General features: G+C 37.9%; 1 protein-coding gene across 4 annotated transcripts in view; it reads right to left on the bottom strand.

Annotated features, from left to right (window-relative positions):
* Positions 1 to 4,590: 4,590 nt before the first annotated feature.
* The window catches only part of sgk1 (serum/glucocorticoid regulated kinase 1), a 32,504-nt gene continuing 14,705 nt past the window's right edge, over positions 4,591 to 22,389 (bottom strand). Inside the window, exons 5-15 of one of the 4 annotated variants that reach the window (XM_048177533.1) lie at positions 17,063 to 17,260; positions 16,181 to 16,241; positions 8,782 to 8,857; positions 8,471 to 8,546; positions 8,186 to 8,374; positions 7,947 to 8,078; positions 6,987 to 7,223; positions 6,782 to 6,877; positions 6,143 to 6,298; positions 5,940 to 6,029; positions 4,591 to 5,759 (exon numbers count right to left, since the gene is read on the bottom strand). In XM_048177533.1, coding sequence (XP_048033490.1) covers positions 5,592 to 5,759; positions 5,940 to 6,029; positions 6,143 to 6,298; positions 6,782 to 6,877; positions 6,987 to 7,223; positions 7,947 to 8,078; positions 8,186 to 8,374; positions 8,471 to 8,546; positions 8,782 to 8,857; positions 16,181 to 16,241; positions 17,063 to 17,260 — 1,479 coding nt within the window. In that variant the 3' untranslated portion in view covers positions 4,591 to 5,591. Of the gene's footprint in view, positions 5,760 to 5,939; positions 6,030 to 6,142; positions 6,299 to 6,781; positions 6,878 to 6,986; positions 7,224 to 7,946; positions 8,079 to 8,185; positions 8,375 to 8,470; positions 8,547 to 8,781; positions 8,858 to 8,970; positions 9,672 to 11,295; positions 11,534 to 11,573; positions 11,817 to 16,180; positions 16,242 to 17,062; positions 17,261 to 22,389 lie in introns of those variants that run through there. The other 3 variants (XM_048177536.1, XM_048177535.1, XM_048177534.1) reach the window with 3 other exon arrangements.

The following is a 22,389-nucleotide window of genomic DNA, read 5'->3' as shown; positions in this document are numbered from 1 at the left end:
ATCCATATTACAAATATAAAAACGCAAATATTACAAAATGTGACATTAAAAAGTGTATAAATCACTTGTTTTTCTAAAGTTACACTGTCCAACAGCGGCACCCGCAGGCAAAGTTGCAGCAGGACACCGAGTCGCTCTCTTGCCTCCCCTGAGCCCATTGACTTTTAACAGACCCCCTAAAGGAGCAGTGGGTTTGGTGGGGGGTAATTGAGAATGAATGGGGGAGGAGGCAATGCCTCCATCGTGCTATGATTGGATATGACTGGTTATGATTGGATATGATTGGTTCTTGGGATAAACCCCGCCTCTTGTTTTCGTGCATGTTCCACGTTCGCGAATTGGTCTGAATGAACAACATTATGGCGTTAATGGGAAGACTAATTAAAAAGTAAAGAACTCAGCCACTTTGATTTTGACATGACATAAAGCGGTAATATACTGTATAACTTGTAATGGCCTGAAAACATGATGACTGTAAGGGGGTTTTAGTGAGCAATCAGCTTGATGAAATTTAAGGTAAATCTTCGTGTCTAGTGTTTACCGAGCTTGATGACTGATGATCCGAACATAAGATGACTGTTGAACAGCTAAACATCAGTTCACAAATAAAATATATTAAATTGTTACTGGCTTTAGTTATTATTTTGGAATAGATGTAAAATGCTTTAAAAAACTAAATTGATGAGATTTATACTTGGTTTAAATAAATAGAACATTAATACAATAGGGTAGTTAATGTTAAAATACAAAATAAAATTGTATTTGGTTTCTCTTTTATGGTGTAATGTTTATTTAACCAGGAAAATGTGACCACATTAAGTGCAATTGGGACATGAATTTACATTTGATTTATATATTAACAAATAGGGGGGGGGGGGGGGGGGGGAATTTGTATGGAACTGTATGGAATTTGCCTCCTCATTTCAGAACACCACTGCATGCATAGATGCAAAATGCAATTTTAGTGTAATTTACACTTCTACATATTAGAATATAAGCCTGCCGGATCTGATGGATCTTCAGTAGAGTCAATTAATCATCAAGTGGCCAAATTAGCTTAAATTCACCTATATAATTAGCAGTTTATCTAATCTCATTACATATTAATAGGTTATAATAATATCTAAATATATAATCCAGATTGCATAATGTATGCATAAATACATTATATAATGTTTAATCTGACTGAAAGTTAATTTATGGTTGTGATAATGCTGCTGACATTGACATGGCGGTCTGCTGTGTCACAGATAAGATGAGTTTGAGTCATCAGACACTGTATCTGCTATGGTGTAGCAGCTGTCCTTTCCATACACATATAGACATAACTGTACTGGTATGCAGTGCTAATGAATTCACATGCCATGTTTTCGAGAATAATAGCACCACCCAGGCATGTTTTTTTTTTTTTTTTTTCAATTTATGAAAAAATGTGTTGTTTCCAGAACAGCTTTCTTTGATGATATATTGCCATCTACTGGCCAGAGAACTGCAATTACATGAAAGAGTGACAAGTTTGACACACAAACTTTGACTCAGTGTGGCTAGTTTCTTTTTGTTTTTTCTTTTTTGTAATTATTATTTCTTAAATTGATTAAGTGCAGGTGAAAATCTTTACAAATCATCACAATCAGTCAATAAATAAATAAATACAAACCTCCCTCCATGCTGGAAACCCAAAGTAAATGCAAACCCATTGATGGAACACAAATCTGAAAGTGAACAGAAATAAAATTTGGTGCATAGAACAACTTTTTTATGTGTATATTTGCATACATGTATCATATCAAGATATTTTATTGAATTCTGTTAAAGGTTTGGCTTCAAATCATGCTTAGTTAAAAAACAAATGTGGCTTTTTTTTAAAAGTAACACTGGGGGGCGCTAGCGGACAAGAGATTTCAGATTTTAACTCTATCTATCTATCTATCTACAAAACTATTGGGACACCTAACCATAATGACTTTGCATTCTAAATACATATCATTAATATGGAGTTAGTCCCCCCTTTGCAGCTATAACAGCTTCCACTCCTCTGGGAAGGCTTTTTACAAGATTTTGGAGTGTTTCTGTTGGAATATTTTCCCATTCATCCAGTTGAACATTTGTGAGGGTAAGTGCCTGGTTCGCAATCTCCATTCCAGCCCATCCCAAAGGTGTTCGACTGGGTTGAAGTCAGGGCTCTGTGCCTGTCAGTTCTTGTACACCAAACTCATCCAACCATGTTTTTATGGGCCTTGCTTTGTGCAGTCCTGCTAGAAAAGGGTCTTCCCCAAACTGTTCCCAAAAAGTTGGAAGCATGCATTGCCCAAAATGTCTTGGTATGCTGCCTGAAGCATTCAAATTTCCTTTCACTGGAGGCAAGTGTCCTATCCTAACCCCTGAAAACAGCCCCATAACGTTACTATTATCACTCCTTCACCAACCTTTACAGTTGGCACAGTGCAGTTAGGTTCTCCAGTTCTCCTGGCATCTACCAAACCCAGACTCGCCCATCAGACTGCCAAACGGAGAAGCATGATTTGTTTCTCCACAGAACAAGTTTCCACTGCTCCAGTGGTGGCCAGGGTTGCCAGGTTTTCACAACAAAACCCGCCCAACTGATTTTCAAAACTAGCCCAATGGACCCTTTTCACGGACTGTGATGACGCGTTTTAACGGTCATCACCATCGTAAATTTTGCAAAGTTTTTTATATTTTCATTTTTTTTAAAAGTGTATGTACATTTATAACACTATACTTAGTATTGTATTAGCTTTTCATCAAATTACAAAAAAACTAGAGTACCTCAGGGATGACGTGTTTTTGTAAGCCATCCCGGAAGTTAGCAGCGCACGGGTTCCCTCGATCGAAAGCCTATGCATTTTTCCCATAGACTTTTGGAGTTTAACAAAGGGTTATGACACTTACACGTTTTGTCTGTTAAGATAATCTTTACAAGTTAACACAACATTTATACATTTTGAAGCCTAAATAAAGTCGTCAAATATAAAAAACTAACAGTAGGCTATAAACGGACTACAACACACCATGGTCGCGGTTACGGATCAACGTCACCACCACCAAGCTTCCTCAAACTTTATTTAAAAAACAACTTTATTTAAAAACTTGTTCGCTGATTATGATCTGTGCTGTGTATGAATACTTATTCACTTGTTCATGAGAAATGCTGTCCAAATGTCCTGTTTGTCATGATGACGTCTAAAGTCCCCGCCAAAGAAAGTAGTCCCTTTTAGCAAATTGTTAGCAACCACCATTTTTAATGTGAAATAAAGTTTTTAAAAAAATCACAGGCGGGTTATAACTGGTGTGTTTTATGTCATAGATCAAAACATGAAAATATTTAGAGGCTTTGTTAACCACAGACCTTATTTCAGGCGATTTAGCAAAAACCCATTCAAAATACCCATAGACTTTAGGGCGATGGAACCGAAGTGTTAAAATGCAGGGGGGTAAAAATTGCGTTCTGGGGGTAAAATCCGCGTTTTTGATGGGGCTCCGCTGGTAAAATTCACATTCAAGGGCTAATCACGTTATTTGGGGTCGATTCAACCTGCGGACATGAAAAACAGTGTACAGTGTAAAAGTAGCCCAATTCCACGGGAAAACCGCGGACTTAGCAACACTGGTGGTGGCTTACACCCAGTGTTGGTTTGTTTGAGCTGCGCCCTCTACTGTACAGGTGTGAATGTCAATTTTCTTCAGCCTGAGGCTTATTCATTTCACATTTTGGTGAGAAAGGGCCTTAAAATTTGCCAAAAATAGAACTTTTTTGTTGTTATAAAAACAAACAAACAGCCCAATTTTTGTGCTGATGTGAATGCCAGTGGAAGTTTGAAACTCTTCAGCTCTTCAGACTTTACTTGGTTTTTCGCTTTGTGGCTGTGTTGGTGTTGTTCCTGAAAGCTTACACAATCCAATACTACAGTTGACCATGGAATATCTAGGGTGAAATTTGTGTATGACCCATTTCATTAGTTTCGTCCAATGCAATGTTGTCCCATATAAGACATAAACAAATTTCTGGTGTTAGATTTTATGATACCACATCTCATATTTGCATGTTTTTGATAAGTGTTATATTTAGTAACCTTTCATTATCACAGTCACATAGCCACGCTGGCCTGTTTAAAGCCAAAGTATCTTTACAGCTAATAATTTCCTGTGTATCTTGCATAGGATGTCTCTAAAATCTCTTTTAAGCAATACTCAGGTTTACTTTTAACAAACTACCAGTCATTTCGCTGATGCGTGACCTAGTTTAAGGCCTCAGGCACAGCGTTTCTGGTGAACTTGCTCAGCCCATTACACCGGGTCTCAGAAAAGCAGTTCCAGGAGCCGCAGTTAATACATGCAAACATTGACAGCTGTCAGAGAAATTTGAATTATGCTTGGTTAAAGACGGAGTTCAATGTGCAGGGGTGGTGTGAGCACTGGTTTGGGACAGTGACGCACAACACTGTACTAAAAGCGACCTTTGATCAGCTGAGGTAAGCAATGACGATTTTCGTTTTGTTAAATTATATGACCCAATGTCATAGTTTCATCTACTTATTGTCTTCTACAGGAAAAAACAAAATGCAAAGGTTGTTTTGGGGAAAAATAACCATAAAGTTTTATTGCGAACCAAACAAGGTCACATGATTCAAACATTTTACAATTTTACAGTACATTTATAGTTACATATAAGCATACATTAGGTTTTGTTCCATATACATTAAAACTAATACATAGACCTTAAAATATACAAACAAACTTAAATAACCATAAAGTCTTATTCAATGGAATGTGATGTTCAGACAAACTGGCCCATTTCTGAGCTGTACGATTACTGTACATCCTAGGAAGACTAAGGTGGGACAGAGACGTCGTATTCCTTGGTCCAGGTGCGTATCTACAAACACCAGCAGCACATTCCTCTAGCACCTTCTGCTCAAGTCAAAAGAACAAGAAAAACACAAATAAAGGAAGTGCTCTTTAAATTAGGAAGATAAATGTGCAACTTGATCCCAGATGCAAAACTGAAAGATCACAGAAACATCAGATGCTGATATATTTTAGTGGTTTTAGCGTCATGTTGACTGTATTTATATCTGACACAGACTGAGATGCCAGATCACATGATTTTGATTAAACAAACATGTGTGAAGGGGTGTTAAAACGAAGGCACATACACACACATTCAATCTATCCAAAACAATGAAGTCTAGCACAGACAATCCTATTAAAGTAAATAAGATGGAAATAAATCTCAAGAAAGGAAAAGTACATAAACGTCCATCAGCATCAATCTTCTCTCTTTCTTTTTCCCCCAACTGACACAACCCGGGGTGAAAGCGGAGGAGAAATCGTGCATTTGGATGCAGACGATGAAGATGACGAGTCTTTTTTTTAATGTGTAAAACTCAGGCCTTTTAACAAAGGCCTTTTGAGCTGCCATATGCCATGTGCAAATGCCCCCTATCTGGAGGCAGGGAAATGAGACGGGGTTTCTTTTCTCATAGTGATGCACTACAGGTGTGATTCCATGGGACAGTGCTTCCATGGTAATGAGCTACAGGTCTATGGGATGGCGTTTCTGCGTCGATGGGCTACAGGTAGGAATCCATGGCAGGGGCGTAAGAGAATCCCAGGAAAGCCTCGGCCGCCTCAGTGATGCTAGCTGTGACTAGAGCGCTGTCCGGGGAGCAGCCGATTGAATTTGGCACCGGCTCGTCGGTAAACTCTGGGTCAAAGTGTCGCAAGTCGCTAGGCCCCGTCTGAAACAACAGAATGACATAAAACAAACTGATTAGATGTAGCAATATTTGCATTGCTGGATTCAGCTGTGCGTCCTCTTATCGTAAATCGTGCCAGCATGACTAGGTCGTTTTTATCTCTAACATCCAGTGCAAAGTGGTCATAACCCAAAGTCAAACAGGAAGAGCAGTGGAACATACCACGTTAGGGTTAAAGGGTGGCGTGAGCTTCTTGGCATTTAGATCATCCCAGTTTATGGGAGAGAAGAACATGTGGTTCTTGATCTCAGTCTACAAAAGTGAAACAGAAGATACATTAGATATAAGAGCAACAAACTGCTATTTAATATAATAAGGCAAATTATATATACACACACATTGTGCTAAAATTCAAACACACTTACAAAGTCATCAGTGAAGCCCAGTCTCTTGGTTCGGTCTTTTTGCAGCAGGCCTTCCAGCAGGTGTCTGGCAGCATTAGATATGTTGGGTTTAAGCTGCAGTGGCTTGTTCAAGATGTTATCGTACATTTCTGCTGTGTTACGGCTGTAGAACGGAGGCTGTGGAGAAACCATATAAACAGTCAGCAATCATGTAAAAAACACTCAATTCAATTCCAATTCAATTCAAGCTAATTAGTTAAAGGGTTAGTTCACCCAAAAATGAAATTTCTTTCATAAGAGAATGACAGGGAAGAGAAGAAATTGTTGAATAAAGTTATTGTTTTTGCGCACAAAAAGTATTCTCGTCGCATCATAACATTAAGGTTGAACCACTGTAGTCACATGGACTATTTTAACCATGTCTTTACTACCTTTCTGGGCCTTGAAAGGAGCGTTGCTGCTTATGTGTGGTTCAGATACCTCTTGGATTTCATCAAAAATATCTTAATTTGTGTTCCGAAGAAGAACGAAGGTCTTACGAGTTTGGAATGACATGAGGGTGAGTAATTAATGACAGAAATTTCATTTTTGGGTGAACTAACCCTTTAAACACATTCAATTAAAGGCATGAAATGCATTTATTTTGCTGAAATTACTCACCAGGCCATATAACATTTCATACAGCACTGCACCCAAACACCACCAGTCCACCGTCCGGTCATACGGCTGCTTGTGTAACACCTCAGGTGCCAAATACTGCAAGACAAAAGGAAAAACATCAAGACGAGTTCGCTTACTGACTGCAAATGCAACTGCGTTGTTTGAAAGCAGCCGCCGTATACCAATAAAAGTGTGCGCCATTTACCTCTGGTGTTCCACAGAATGTTGATGTCGTTCCATTGGGTTCTATGTTCTCTTTGCACAGACCGAAGTCGGTCAGGATGATGTGTCCTTGTGAATCCAAGAGAATGTTCTCGGGTTTCAGGTCTCTGTACACGATGTTCAGCGAGTGCAGGTACCCCAAGGCGCTTGCAATCTCGGCTGCATAGAACCGCGCACGTGGCTCCAGAAAGCATCGCTCCCTTTGCAAGTGATAGAACAGCTATGGAAAGACAAAGAGAAAGATTAAACTGTGAATTCCATATCCTGAATAGCATACTTAATCAAGGCTTTCTAGACTCTGCAATCCTGAACAATGGCAGGAAATGAGAACGTAACCCCCCCCCAGAGATGTCTGTTGAGTTAGACCGAGTCTAAACCACCACAGCTGCTAAATCTGGCTCCCCCAACCTCACACACTTTCCCCTCCCAGCCATTTCCTGAGGAGAGTTTCCTATTCAGAGCCCAGCCGCTCCTCTTTGCTTCTCATGACAGGATATCCCTTTTCTGTCTGCATCTACCTCACTGTCTCCTTCGACTATTCTACTTTCTTGTCAATATTGTTCTACAAGAATTACACAAAAAGTTGGCACACCACAGCTCCATAAATAGAAAAATAATTTTTAGCATGTTCTCGCCAAAAGTAGTGTTTCCATTCATATAACACTTTAGTTTAGGGTCCAGTTCTCACTATTAACTATTTGCGTATTAGCATGCATATTACTAGGATATTGGCTGTTTATTAGTACTTATAAAGCACATATTTCTGCATATTCTACATCCCTTAAGCCAACCCAATACCTAAACAACTACCTTAATAAGCAGTAATTAGGAGTTTATTGAGGCAAAAGTCGTAGTTAATAATGAGAATTGGACCAAAGTGTGACCAAATATTCAACTATCTGCTGTGTAACTTCTTAAAAACAATGCAAATTAAATTACGCACCTCTCCGCCGTTAATGTAGTCCAGTACGAAGTAGAGTTTATCAGCAGTCTGAAAGGAGTAATGCAGGCCCACCAAGAAAGGATGCTTGACATTCTTCAGTAACACGTTGCGCTCAGACATGATGTGTTTCTCCTGAGGTTAGAGGTCATGATAAGAGGTCTAACATACTTCAGGGTGCCTATGCAACCAATGCATTCTAAATATAACTGCTTGATGCATTGCTTTATATGATCCCATACCTCTTTCTTCTTTAAGATGGCTTTCTTTTGCAGCACCTTGACTGCATAGAACTTCTCATCGCTGCGGTGGCGGGCCAGAAGAACCTTGCCAAAGCTGCCTTTTCCGATGACCTTGAGGAAGTCAAAGTCCGACGGTTTGGCCGTGGGGTTGGAAGAAGGACCGAGGTTTATCTGCTGAGAAGGACTTGGCTGGAGAGGAGAGAGCGAGATGATTAGATATGATTCAGACATTGTTTTGTAGAAAGATGCATATTCACACATGCTTTCAATGGCCAAACAACATACCGGTGGGGAAGGGTTGCTGTTCATCAGTTCAGCATCTTGTGGAGGTGTCAAGTTCAAGATGGACTGGACCTCAGGACTGCAAGAAGATTAGAGATTGATGATCAGATGCAAAGGAAAATTTAGTAAATAAAAAAATAACTTTTTTACATATTTTTTTTTTCAGCAAAATAAATGCATTTTATGCCTTTAACTGAATGTGTTATAGCTATAATTGTATATTTTGAAAATAATTATAATTTTTGCAACAAAAAATATCAAAGCAGAAAAAACAACTTCACATTTCTTTACATATTTACATAAAATAAACTTACTGCTTGCATGCATAAGAGTTTGTGGAAAGCTTCTGGATAAAGTCATTCAGTCCCATCTTCCTCTGTTTCATAAAGGCTGCACAAAAGAGAGAGAAAAAATAAATTTAAAAGAAAGATCACTTAATATTCTTCCCTTACTTTACTAAAGTTGGCTCAAGAGATTCCATTCATCTGAAAAACAAAGCCTACCACTGAGATTAGCAACTAGTCCTCTTGTTTTAGAGTAGGTCAAGTCTGGAGCTGGAACGCTCGTCTCCGTTTGAATTGTCATTGCTGTAGTTTTCCACTCCGGGCCCGTAACCAAAAAGACACAAAGCGCTACTGAACTCCTACACTACTGTTCCAACTATTTAAAAGGCAGGGAGTGAAGGAGGGGAGGAGCTAGAGATCACGTTCCACCAAGAGGCGTGGCTTTGTGTGTGTGTTCTTAGAGAGGAGGCGTGTCCCGACGCAAGTCTCTGCTTGAGGAGGCGCGGTCTGGCGTATGTTCCGCAGCTAATTTTGACAGGTTTGGAAGGAGTCAGCCTTGACGTCTATGAGGGGCCAGCTGTGAGTGAAGGGTACACGAGCACGTCACGCCCCAAAATCTGATGTTATGCTACATACAGACAGCTGAAAACAAGATCTTCCCGGATCTAACAAGCTGAGTAGGACTACATGTTCTGTTGAGAGGAACGTCAAAAGGGTACTAAATCGATACAAAACTTGAGCAAATGAGACACTGCACCTTTCTTTAACAAAATAAATAAATAAAAACCCTGGCTGCCTGTCATAATACAGACCCAATCCTGCTGCACGTTCTCAATGTAAACACTATGTTCAGTATAACAACAATAAAGAGAAAGCATGAGGGGATTCCAGAAAGCAAGGTTATCTTACTGTCAAACATAGCCTAAACTCTCGGTTGATTAACCCAAACCATGCTTACTCGAGGTTACCTGGATACAAAATGGCTATTTACATACTTAGTACATATGGCCATCTATTTGCAATCATTTGTGCTGAACACATCTGAAGTAAACTAACTCCGGAGAAGGTTATGTTCAGAGAGTAAGTTGCTATGGCTACTTAGCCTACATATCCTGAAAGTTACCTCCGTTTTTGGAACCGAAAATTGAGGTTATCCGCTTACTTACCCTTAAACATACCTGGGTATGTCACATAACCTGCTTTCTGGAATACCCCCCTGGACAGATCGGGTTGATTCATCAGACCAAAAGCAACCACTGCCATTCACGAGTGCACAAATCAACGAATCCCACTGCAGCTCACTATTTCGATCTTTACCTCACATTTTCTCTCAAAGAGCCATTTTATTCGTTGTGACAGATGACGCATGAATGAGACAAAAGCAAAGGGATTCGAGCCAAACTTTAGGACTCACTGGAAAACTACTAACTGGATTAACGGCGAATGAACCATTCTTTTGTGTCGGATCTTTCAAATGAATCGGTTGAACCCGGTTACAAAACCAGTCCGAACAATTCAGTCACGAATCAAACTGAATCAGTCCAAACCGTTCTGTCAACTCGAAACTCATTAAATTAAATAACATCTCTGTCGACATGTCTGAATAAAGAGATGTAACCGATGATAGTGATGGTTGAGTGATAGCAGCCTAATTTGACTTGTGAGACGAAATGTTAATGGGATACATGCAATTATAATAGACATCTTTATAAATAAAACGTTGAATATGTGCACATGAAATGTTTGAAGTAATATATGACGTAAAAAAGTCTGAAACTGTTTTTGAACAGGTTTTCAAAACTACCTGTTCGTAAGAACCGATTCGCGGAAATGAGTCGCACTTCACTGCATTAACTTGCTTCTAGGAAAATTCAAGCATTGTTCTGCATTCTTTCCTTCTGTCATTTAGAGCCCGTGTCAGATCATAAATGCCCTAGTTTGCCACAGTTACGCAATGTCATACCCCAGCAGACTATTAATTAACTTAATCACTCGTACAACCCATAAGTTATAATAAAAGCTCAAAACACAAGCCTCAAAAAGATTGTGGCAAAAACATCTTGACTTACTCGCTTAGTTCAAGATATAATAATGCTTGTAATTATACTGCATCTTATTTTGCAACAGATCTGTAATATCTCGTGGCACTGAACTGTCCCAAAGCTTAGTTTACAACAAAATACATTCGAGTCCAGCTGTTTTCACGCTAGTATATGACTAAGGACAATTAGTATAGTAGCACCGAACAACAGTAGCCTAATTGAATAAAGATAGCCTATATAATGCATACACCCCAAAAAGACTATTTTATTGTGACACTTTAGACATCATTCATGATACAGTGCAAGTAAGCATGACACAACATGAAGGATGTAATGAACATTCACTTAGCCTAATATGCATGCTTACGTTGCTTAAACTAATGGTTGATCGGCTCTTTGCCATCTTCCAGATGTTTGAATAAATCGCTATATTAACTATATGGGTAATATACACACATCACCGGTTTATTATGATTAATATGTTATTGAAACTAGTACAAACCTTTAATTTCCGCTGAAGTTCTCATTGTGCAGTAAATCCTGACAAATCTCTTGTGAAAGCCGAGACTGACTAGCGTTTCATATATTTGGCAAAGGCAAGGTCAAGTGCCCTTATCAGACTAAATCAATATAGATATGAACACGGTTTTAAAAACGGGTTACTGCCCCCAAGGTAACGCGCCTAGAGATGCCTCCAGCACAGCCTCATGACCGACATTTAAATAAAAACTGTTCCACTACACAAACTTTCCGCGATAAATTCTGCGAGATTCAACTTACATGTGAGCGGTGAAGTTTTGTCTTTCATAGGGTCAAGGAAGAGAGCAAAGAGCGTCAGACACGCTTGATGAGGAAGTTTGGAGGTGAAAGAATTTTCTCTATCCGCCGCATTCCACCAGGGCTGATCTGACACCGGATATCTGCGGGGCGGAGTTTCTCCAGCCCTCCAACAATGTGCTTCACTATTTTCATGGGGAGCTAGAGCTAAATGAACTTGGAGGCTGTCTGTCAAAGCGCAGTCAGTAGCCTACCTCAACAGAGTTTTTGTGCATTAAAGGTGCCCTAGAATTAAAAATTGAATTTAACTTGGCATAGTTGAATAACAAGAGTTCAGTACATGGAAATGACATACAGTGAGTCTCAAACTCCATTGTTTCCTCCTTCTTATATAAATCTCATTTGTTTAAAAGACCTCCGAAGAACAGGCGAATCTCAACGTTACGTAACAGTTGGCATCATTAATATGTACGCCCCCAATATTTGCATATGCCAGCTCATGTTCAAGACATTAAACAAGGGCAGCCAGTATTAACGTCTGGATCTGTGCACAGCTGAATCATCAGACTAGGTAAGCAAGCAAGAACAATAGCGAAAAATGGCAGATGGAGCAATAATAACTGACATGATCCATGATATCTTGATATTTTTAGTGATATTTGTAAACTGTTTTTCTAAATGTTTCGTTAACATGTTGCTAATGTACTGTTAAATGTGGTTAAAGTTACCATCGTTTCTTACTGTATTCACAGAGACAAGAGCTGTCGTTATTTTCATTATTAAACACTTGCAGTCTGTAGAATTCATAAACACAACTTCATTCTTTATAAATCTCTCCAACAGTGTAGCATTAGCGGTTAGCCACGGAGCACTATCAAACTCATTCAGAATCAAATGCAAACATCCAAATAAATACAATACTCACATAATCCGATGTATGCATGCAGCATGCATGACGAACACTTTGTAAAGATCCATTTTGAGGGTTATATTAGCTGTGTGAACTTTGTTTATGCAATAATAGAGTCGAGAGCTCGGGAGGGGGCGGAGAGTGCGAGCAATTAAAGGGGCCGCAGCCTGAATCAGTGCATAGTTAATGATGCCCCAAAATAGGCAGTTAAAAAAATTAATTAAAAAAATATATGGGGTATTTTGAGCTGAAACTTCACAGACACATTCAGGGGACATTTATACTTAGACTTATATTACATCTTGTAAAAAAACGTTCGATGGTACCTTTAATGTTGAGTGCAACACTATTGAGACCAATTAAAGGACTTTCAATGTAGTGTGTCCCTTTAGTTTTGTATTTTCCTGTCTGAATAAGAGAATTCAGATGAAGCAAACATGATGAAACACTGAGAGCATGAAAATAATAAAACACTGAAACACACAATCTTACAGGGTTAGTTCACCCAAAAAACGATGAGAATACTTTTTGTGTGCCAAAAAAACAAAATAACGACTTTTTTTTTAACAATATCTAACACTAATAAAACACTGCTTCGAAGCTTTACCAATCTTTTGTTTCAAATCAGTGGTTCGGAGCGCCAAAGTCACGTGATACGCCAAAGTCAGTAAACAAGGCTTCGTTTATGTGATCTGAACCACTGATTTGAAACAAAAGATTCGTAAAGCTTGTGTTTTGAAATCGCCCATCACTAGATATGTTGAAAAGTTGTTATTTTAGTTTTTTTGGCGCACAAAAAGTATTCTCGTCACTTTGTAATATTAAGGTTGAACCACTGAACTCACATGAACTGTATGTCTTTAGTACCTTTCTGGATCTTGAGATGTTCAGTGACATTGTTGGCAATGGAGCCCTCACTGAGCCATCGGATTTCGTCAAAAATATCATTAGATGAACAAAGGTCTTACGGGTGTAGAACGACATGAGGGTGAGTAATTAATGACATTTTCATTTTTGGGTGAACTAACCCTTTAATAGGGGCTAGTTGTCACATTGAATTAGGTAAGTTGTCACAATGGAAACTTACCTTTATTTGCATTTTCAGCTTAATGTAAACACTACAACAATTATGAAGAAAATAATTCACAATGCAATCATAAGAAATATCAAAAAACATTGTTTTGTCCGAAATATACTGTAGTAACGTGTATAACATTCTAACATTTAAACATGTGACAACTTCCCTGTATGACAACTTGCCCTGGTTTTCCCTATCATCACTGTCATAAATAACTCTCTTTGTTCTCTATTTTTCGCAAGAGTTTTATGTAATGACTAAACTAAGTTCGCAGTTCAATAGTCTCTATTTTGATTCTCTTCCCCTTCTATCTCCTTGAGCTCATCTCATCCAGATTCTCGTCTTTTTCAATCTCTCATTCTTTGTGTAAATAGGAAGTGTGTGAGTGAATAGAGGTCTGGGAGAGGATAGAGAGACAGAGGGAGCACACAGAGATCAACAGGGCTAAGTGTCCAAACACTTTATTTATGTTGGAGGATGAGGATTACGTAAAATCTTAGCTAAATACAGGACCCAAATATTATGCATACTAATGTGGACTTGAATCATACGCTGGTTTCAAGAGCATTATGCAATTTCCCTCAGACACACACACATTCACATGAATGCATGTGCATACATACACAAACACACCTGCAATGACTCCATCAGGAGAAACTCTGGAGCTTATGAGATCATTTAGACAGATTTAGTGTATGAGCAGTGTAATATGAACACAAACAGATACATTAAAGATGTACTGTAGTTACCGCGTCTTCATTGGGATTGTATTAAATTACACTGCTAAATGTCAGTGATTAAAAATTCCCTCATTATTCCATATTCCATGTTTTGTTTAAAAGGGAAGCATATTTAATCGTAATTGTCCTCAGGACACTGTCCTCTCTGTACCTGTTCTAGGTTCAGTGTTGTGACATAACAAAAAGGGAAAAATCTACTTTTCACACAAATAAGATAAAGGTAATAAATCAATTATTTGCAGTATTTTTCATTTGCCATTTTTCAGATAAGCTTATCACCCTAACCCTTAAATGACTTGTATTATACAATCATGTCATGGTTAAGGAATTTTTGAAAATCATCTTTCCACAGTGTCAGCAAAAGACCATTAATGGCTGAGTCATTAATTAGAGGCCTTTTTGACTTGATATCATGGAAAATAACCAGATATAAACTTCTTGAAAAAATGTACTGTTCAAAAGTTTCGGGTCGGTAAGATGTTTTTATGTTGCTGAAAGAAGTCTCTTATGCTCACCAAGGCTGCATTTATTTAGTAAAAACAGTAATATTTTAAAATATTATTACAATTTAAAATAACTTTAAAATAATTTATTCCTGTGATGGCGAAGCTGCATTTTCAGCATGTATTAGTCCAGTTTTCAGTGTCACATGATCCTTCAGAAATCATTCTAATGTGCTGAAACCTTTCTTATTATTACCAATGTTGAAAACAGTTGTGCTGCTTAATATTTTTGTGAAAACTGATTTCAGGAAAGAATGGCATTTATTTAAAAATAGAAAATCATATGTACCATTATAAATGTCTTTACTGTCACTTTTGATCAATTTTATACATCCTTGCTGAAAATAAGTATTAATTTCTTTAAAAATAAATCTACACCTAAATTCCAAATGAAAATAATATTTTATGTACACTTCATATTTGTTATATTATTATAGTATATATAAATATATATATACATTTCCTACATAAGAAATGCTAAACAAGCCCAAAAACAAGCCCAAAAAAATTCTGGCTAATTTAATTTAAAAAAGGAAAAAGTTCTTAAAAAGACAATGCAAATCCATTATATTCTATCCTTTAAAACTAGATTTTTTTCTTTAAAATCATCCTAGGGGAAAGAAAAGTTCATCTAATTGAATAATCTTTGTCTTTGGACTTTTGTTCAACTTTCTGTCTCATGTGCCATAGTTGTAGTTTTGTAGTTTTTCACCTTGATTTGTTCCTTGATTGTTTCCACAGGTGTTTTGTGTTCCCTTTGTTACCCTCGTGTATATATATATATATAGCCCTTGCGTTTCTCTGTTTTTTTGTCAGTCATTGTTTTGGCCTGGTTGGATCTCTCTCATGGTTCTTAGTTCTCAGGTTTCTTTGTGTTCTGCATTTCCCAGTCCATTGTTTTCACTTAATTTGTTTATTAAATGGGTTTTTGCATTTGGATCCTCGCCTCTCCTGTCATATTTATCCTCCATCGTAACATTATCAGTGTCAGGGGCAGTGTAGCAAATACAATTCGTGTTCACAAGCACTTGATAAAAGTGCGTGGTGCATTATCAGGTGGCGTTGGGTGTTTGTAATTGAATAGTGTAGGAGTGCTTTATTCACAGAAGTGCTGTTTTGAGCACTTGCCTAAAAATAGTTATTAAAGGTTCAACTCTAAGCCTACATGGATCAAGGTGATTATGGGTTATGCTTACACCAGCAAGAGAGAAAAACAGAGGGCAGAAACAAAGCAACTCAAAAAGGAAGAGAAGGAACTCAACTGTAATGAGCAAATGAAGAGAGATCATGAAGGAATTATGAAGGTGAGTGAAGATATACAAGACAGAGAGAGAGTATGAAGCAATGAATGAAAGAAAAGACTGGTTGAAGAAACTTACTGGTGTCAGAGGGACAGCAATAATCAGACTCAGGGTCTCCATGGTAGTAGAGGTCCATTGCCTGGGGGGGAAAAAAAAGAAGTGCAATGTGTCTTCAATGAAAACATTCTTTTGTTGTGTTAGTATTGCATGTCTCTTTTGACCTATACACAAGTTTAATGCAAAGAATGAGGCCTTGGACCATAAATAATGTGCTTAGATTCACTAACTGAGAGACGCGAGACAGTGGGAAGATTGAAGCTGACAGTGAAATAATGACTTTCAGACGGACTGTCGCATCAGTCTTAATCTACAGTTTGCAAAAAATGAAATCATGTGACATCTGGCTTAGAGTTTTCCACCCAAGCAGCAAGCTTTCTGTGTGAAGTGAGCGAGAGACAATGAAAAAGAGCTTGAGAAAGAGAGAGAGAACGACAGAAAGAGCAATTACCCATAACCACTTCTTTAATAACCTCCCTGGAGAGCCGGCTAACAGAATGCTGAAATATGTGAGGGATAGTATTAACATCTTTGCACATGCACCTACGCTAAGCTTTCCTGGCCCGTGTGTCTAACTGCTCTTTTATCTTGTGTAAACAACCAAGTGGCTAAATCAAGCCTAGTCCAGAAAGAATGAAGAGAAATGGAGAATGAGCACACATTTCAACAAAAAAATGTTTCACTAGGTTTGACAACCGGAAAGCGTCCCAAATATGTTTTGTCTTTTTTTCATTTTTATGTCTATTGTTTTATGATTTAAAAATATAGAAACTTCTTTTTGTGAAATGTTTCGTTTGAAAAGTGTAGTTTGTCCTATATTTCTTTATATTTTATCTAATGCATTGATATTCATACCTTTGCTGTAATTAATTTGTGTGTATGTGTGAGTATTTATGTGCTGACCTGTGTGCGTTGACGTGGTTGCCATGCCTCCTCGTGCCCGTAAGTGATGAAGGGCCCATTGCAGATGCAACATTCCAGCAGTACGGGGCTTCCCAGCAGAGGTGACATGGCCCAGGGGCAGATCACATGCCCGTCGGACTCTGCCTCTCTCACCTTACTATCATTGTGATGTCGACTGAGCATCTTCCATTTTCTCATCTGTTGAAAAACACAAACAAGTAAACAGCTAATCATTTAGTTCAGTGGTTTTCCAACAATTTGGTGCCAACGACCCTAAAATATGGAAATCTGTTTTCTTAAAATCTATATTTTCATGTATAAAGACCTGTATATACTCCAGGTCACCATGATTTTGCCAAATAAGACCTCAAAATTGATCCTGGAACAACATTCCTTTCCGAAAATATAGTCCTAACCCTATCTATATCCCTAAACCTAACCCTACCCATAAGTTATCCCTAAAATCAGAGGGAAATGATTGGTGAAAAACACTGATGTAGAAGCACTCAAACCTGGTTGTAAGCCTAAACTTGACATAAACTTTAAACTTGTCCCTCGAATTTGATTGGTTGATTGGAATGTTGTTCCAGGACAAACAAGGATGTTGATCCAGGAACATGTTGAACTTGGTGAAATCATGTTCACCCTAACCCTTCCCTATAAGTTATCCCTAAAATCAGAGGGAAATGATTGGTGAATAACACTGTTGTACTTAACCCTGGTTCTAAGCCTAAAATTGACATAAACTGTAAACTTGTCCCTCAAATCTGATTGGTTGACTGTTGAATGTTGTTTCAGGACCAACAAAGATGTTGATCATGTTGGAACTTGTAGCACTTGGTGAAATCACATTCACCATATACTGTGTGAGAAATATACTGTGATACTGTAAAGACAACAATCCCCCGCTTTCACAGACAAGGCTTAAGCTAGTCCCAGACTAAAATGCATGTTTGAGCTGTTTTAACTGAAAGAAACTTGCACTGACATCTTAAAATATGTCAGTGTCATTGTTTTGTCTCAAGATACACAGCAGTAATGTTTTTTTCTGAGGCGTGTTTATAAAAGCTACTTAAATGTCCTAATTGACCCTTCGCCGGGAGTTTGATTGACAAGCGATCTAACCAATCAGAACGCCGAATCCGCCATTTTGTCCGACAAAGCAGTCAGGAGTTAGAAGATTAACCTCGGTGGAGTTAAACTCGAAAAATTGTGTATATTGACATCTTTCCGCGATTGAAACAACATTTATTCTCATGTTCATTCATGTTTATTTGATGCTATAAATGGACTCGTAGGAAGAGATGATCGGTTTACGAGCCTCTTGAGCTGAGGTGCTACAGCAATCTGTCACGATCATGGTCACGACACATTAAAGAGCCACAAAACGGTTTTTATTGTTTGAATTTCTTAAAAAACTACACAGTTTGAAAGCTGGGACTTTGTTTAATATCATAAGTAACAAGCTCTGTCTTGTCTGTCGACGTGTTGTCAGTGTCCTCTTTGCTCCGCGATGTATTTTTCACTGCGTGTGGCGTGACAGCGCCACGGCTTGTCGGACAAAGCAACAGTAACTAAGGGGGGCGGGTCTTTGCGAAGGGTCAATTGAACTACGGTCTAATCCTGGCTTAATCTAAGCCCTGTCTGTGAAAGCGGGCCAATAATTGTTTATAAACAATTGGTATTATTATAAAGCCAAAAGAAATTATTATATATTACCTTTTTATTCAGCAAGTACGCATTAAATTGACCAAAAGTGACCACCTTGGTGAGCTTAAGAGACTTCTTAAAGTCTTACCTACCACAAAACTTAACACAAAACTTGACAGTTCTAATATATATAATAATTTTTACATGGAAACCCTAAATTAGCTGAAGCTTTTACCAAAAGTGACTACATTTAGCAGAGGAACAATCTCTCTGAAGCAATATGAGGTTAAATCTTGTTCAAGGCCATAATGCTAATAGTTCATGGACTGACTATTGTGGGGTTCAACCCCAAAAAGAAAAGAAAAGAAAAAAGTTTAGTTACCAGCTCAGACTTTATCCACTGTGTCACACCACCCCATGAGTAAGCATTATATGCAAAAACAACAATAAGTGACACAGTGAAGTATAAATAGAATCAAAAAATTTCCTTCACTGCTTTAACTCTTGTCATGTGCTTTTCTCAGTAAATAAATAATCAATCTTGTGGATCAAACTTTTAGTTCACCAATTATATATTATGCTGAAAGATAATAGCACTGTTTATTTGCATAGCCTCCCTGCGTTGCTTTAGCACTCGTTATCGCATATACTGTACTAATTCAAAGATGTCTTTTTAGCACATTCACTCCTAAAGGTCAGAGTTACTGTATGAGATCTAAATTTGACTCAAAGACTGTAATTATGTTGATAAAAGCTCAAGGGTCAGTGAAAGACGTCACTGCAGTGACTCAATCTTATTCTATAATCCACCATAATCAGAAGGGCACACACACTTTGCTCTTTAGCCTTTGATGTCAGAACTGAAGCACAGATTCCAGGGAAAGGGGATCTCGGAACTGTAACTAGCCTTTCTTAAGGGTCTAGTCAAGTGCACACACACTCAGCCTGGCCCAAATATTTCAACATCAAAAGCTGACGATTATGTAAGTGCACTTACAGGAAAATGCTAAGATAAAAAATGGTTAATCAGCAACTCTTCCCTCCCTTTGCTCCTCTCCTCCGAACAGTGTGTGAGTTGGCATTTCTCATGCGAGGCTTTGCACTGCTATTGTTATCTAAAGTCTCTCAGACAGTATTTACCAGGCAGAGATTTTCAGGTCAATACAATGTCATTATATTTTCGAAGGCCTGGGGTGTGTTTATGTCTGTTTACGTGTGCACATGTTGCCATGGAGGGTAAATCTCACACTGTAGCCCTGTTTGAGGAGATTAGGCCCAAACCCTTGTATGGGATCAGCCTACATTGAATTCCCAAAGTCTTCCTCCCTCTGCATCCCATCATGTAACCCAGCTGGGAACAAAGCTACTGAAAGTCCCAAGTCCTTCACCTTCTCAGCATGAAATTCTTTTGGGAAGTTGTCCTGTGGTGCGTAAAATGTTCCTGGCAAATGTATTATTTAAACAAATGGATTAAATTGCATTTATTTAAATATGTTTATCTTTACTAAGCATAAAATGCATTGAATTGAAAGTAAAACTTTGTTTTCATACTTTTTAAGTTCATACTTTATTCTGAATTCATAATATGTACCATTATAGAAGTCTCTTATACTCACCATGGCAGCATTTATTTGATGACAGATACAGTAGAAACAGTAAAATTGTGAAATATTCTTACAATTTAAATAACTGTTCTTTATTTTTAATATATTTTAAAATGTAATTTATTCCTGTGATGGCAAAGCTGAATTTTCAGCATCATCACTCCAGTCTTCAGTGTCACATGATCCTTCAGACATCATTCTAATATGCTGATTTGCTGCTTATCATTATCAATGATTTGTAAACAATTTTATTCTTGCAGTTTTATGCCCATATTAACTGACAAAAAATATGGAAGATTCACATTTGTAAAAATTAATTTGCCATATACCACAGGACCATTTAAAATGAACTTTTGGAGGCCAGTCACAACTAAGATTTACAGGTTTCCTTATACATTCATATAACATTTAACATTAACATCTTGATGTTGATTTAACAAAAAGTTCATGGACAACTACAATTTATCAGTTTCCATAAAGACTAAAAATATTTTATGAGTGCTTTAGCATGCAAGTCTTGTCTCTCCATCCCAAGCTATCTAAATGATGACATACCATAAACCTCTGTTGTTTTCATGTAATACTATTTTGATCAATGCAGACAAACCCTGTCATTAAAGGAAAAAAACTTTAATTTTTAACCTTAGAGAACATCCTCAGAGGCAGGTTTTCTGAGATTTTTAGCTCAATTCTGGGGCCGTTTTTGTCCCTGAACTTGAAGTATAGCTAAGCAAAGCCCTACACACTAAATCCTGTAAGCATAATTAAACTCGCTCTGTATAGGAAAGTATTCCATTCCCACAGAATAAATATTACTTCCCCCCTAAAATCTATTAGCCCGCTGTGCTTCTTTGTAGCAGGATTGCAGAACGATTCAGGAAAGATTACAGAATGATTCAGGCCTTTTCTGCACCAGTACAAAGCTCTCCAAATATAATAGCTCCTTCAACATGATAAGGGGAAATATATAAAGTAGGTGAAGGTCACGAACTTCCTTAGAAGAACTTCTACCCAGCTGACACCACTAGCCCACGCTTGGAAGGTGAGAGGGAATTTGGCCCGGAGCCACCCTCGACTGGCACAGCACCAGAGAGTTAGCATGCAACGGCATATAGGGGCTGGAGAAAGACATGAGGCCCAAAACAGAGATAAAGAATCACCTGAACCAGCGCAGGAGGTCTGACTGGAACTGACGCTGATGTTGTCACTTTAAGGGCTCTGGTGAAAGCACTTCTGTGTGCCGTGCTTTTCCTTGAAACCTAGTAACCATTAGCCTCATTAACCCCAACCAGAGATTTATATGGGACAAAGGGTAACAATGCCAGCCCAGAGATGAAACGCGTGAACAAACAGATAAAAATAGTACTTTGCTAATTGGGCTCCAGAAGCCATGATTGTATAACTCTACTTATACAACAGAAATGCTGTTTTGTACTAAAAATAAAACATGCTAATCAATTATGTTAACTAAAACTACCCATCCACACAAAAACACATTTTTGATTACTTGAACTAAAATTAAACTTGAAACTTTTAGTTAAGCAAGTTGCCAAAGCAACATTTCACATTTTCATTTGATATACTAAAACAATTGAACTGAAATAAAAATCAAATAAAAAAATATATATATACATATATATAAAGATGACATATTAAAAACAACTAATAAAAATGAAAAAAGCACACTAAAATGACTAAAACTAAATTTAAAATGAAAACAGATACATAAACTATAATAGTATCCCAATGATGCTAAAATAACACTGGAGCTAAAGTCCACAACATCTCAGCAGGGTGAGGAAAATCGCTGTTTGATCTGTTTAAAAGCCGAGTCAAAGCTCTGGAATTCCAGTGACTGACATCAAAACAACTTTGAATTTACAGGAACTAATGACACATGTCTGGATTGTGGACAGACGATGGCAGAAGTGTGTGTTTTTGTGGTTGTGTTTGCACAGAGGAACATTTATAGCTCAGAAGTTGCTCTTCCATGGCTCAGGAGACTTTTTGTTGAAGTATCAATGTTGTATAAGATGTGTCTCCTTAGGAAAAATAAAAACAGAAGAGTATACA

Source organism: Megalobrama amblycephala, linkage group LG24 (genome assembly GCF_018812025.1).
Source record: "Megalobrama amblycephala isolate DHTTF-2021 linkage group LG24, ASM1881202v1, whole genome shotgun sequence".
In the NCBI taxonomy this organism is placed as follows: Eukaryota; Metazoa; Chordata; class Actinopteri; order Cypriniformes; family Xenocyprididae; genus Megalobrama; species Megalobrama amblycephala.
The sequence above is the reverse complement of the archived record's forward strand: the minus strand, read 5'-3'. Positions and strand labels throughout refer to the sequence as shown.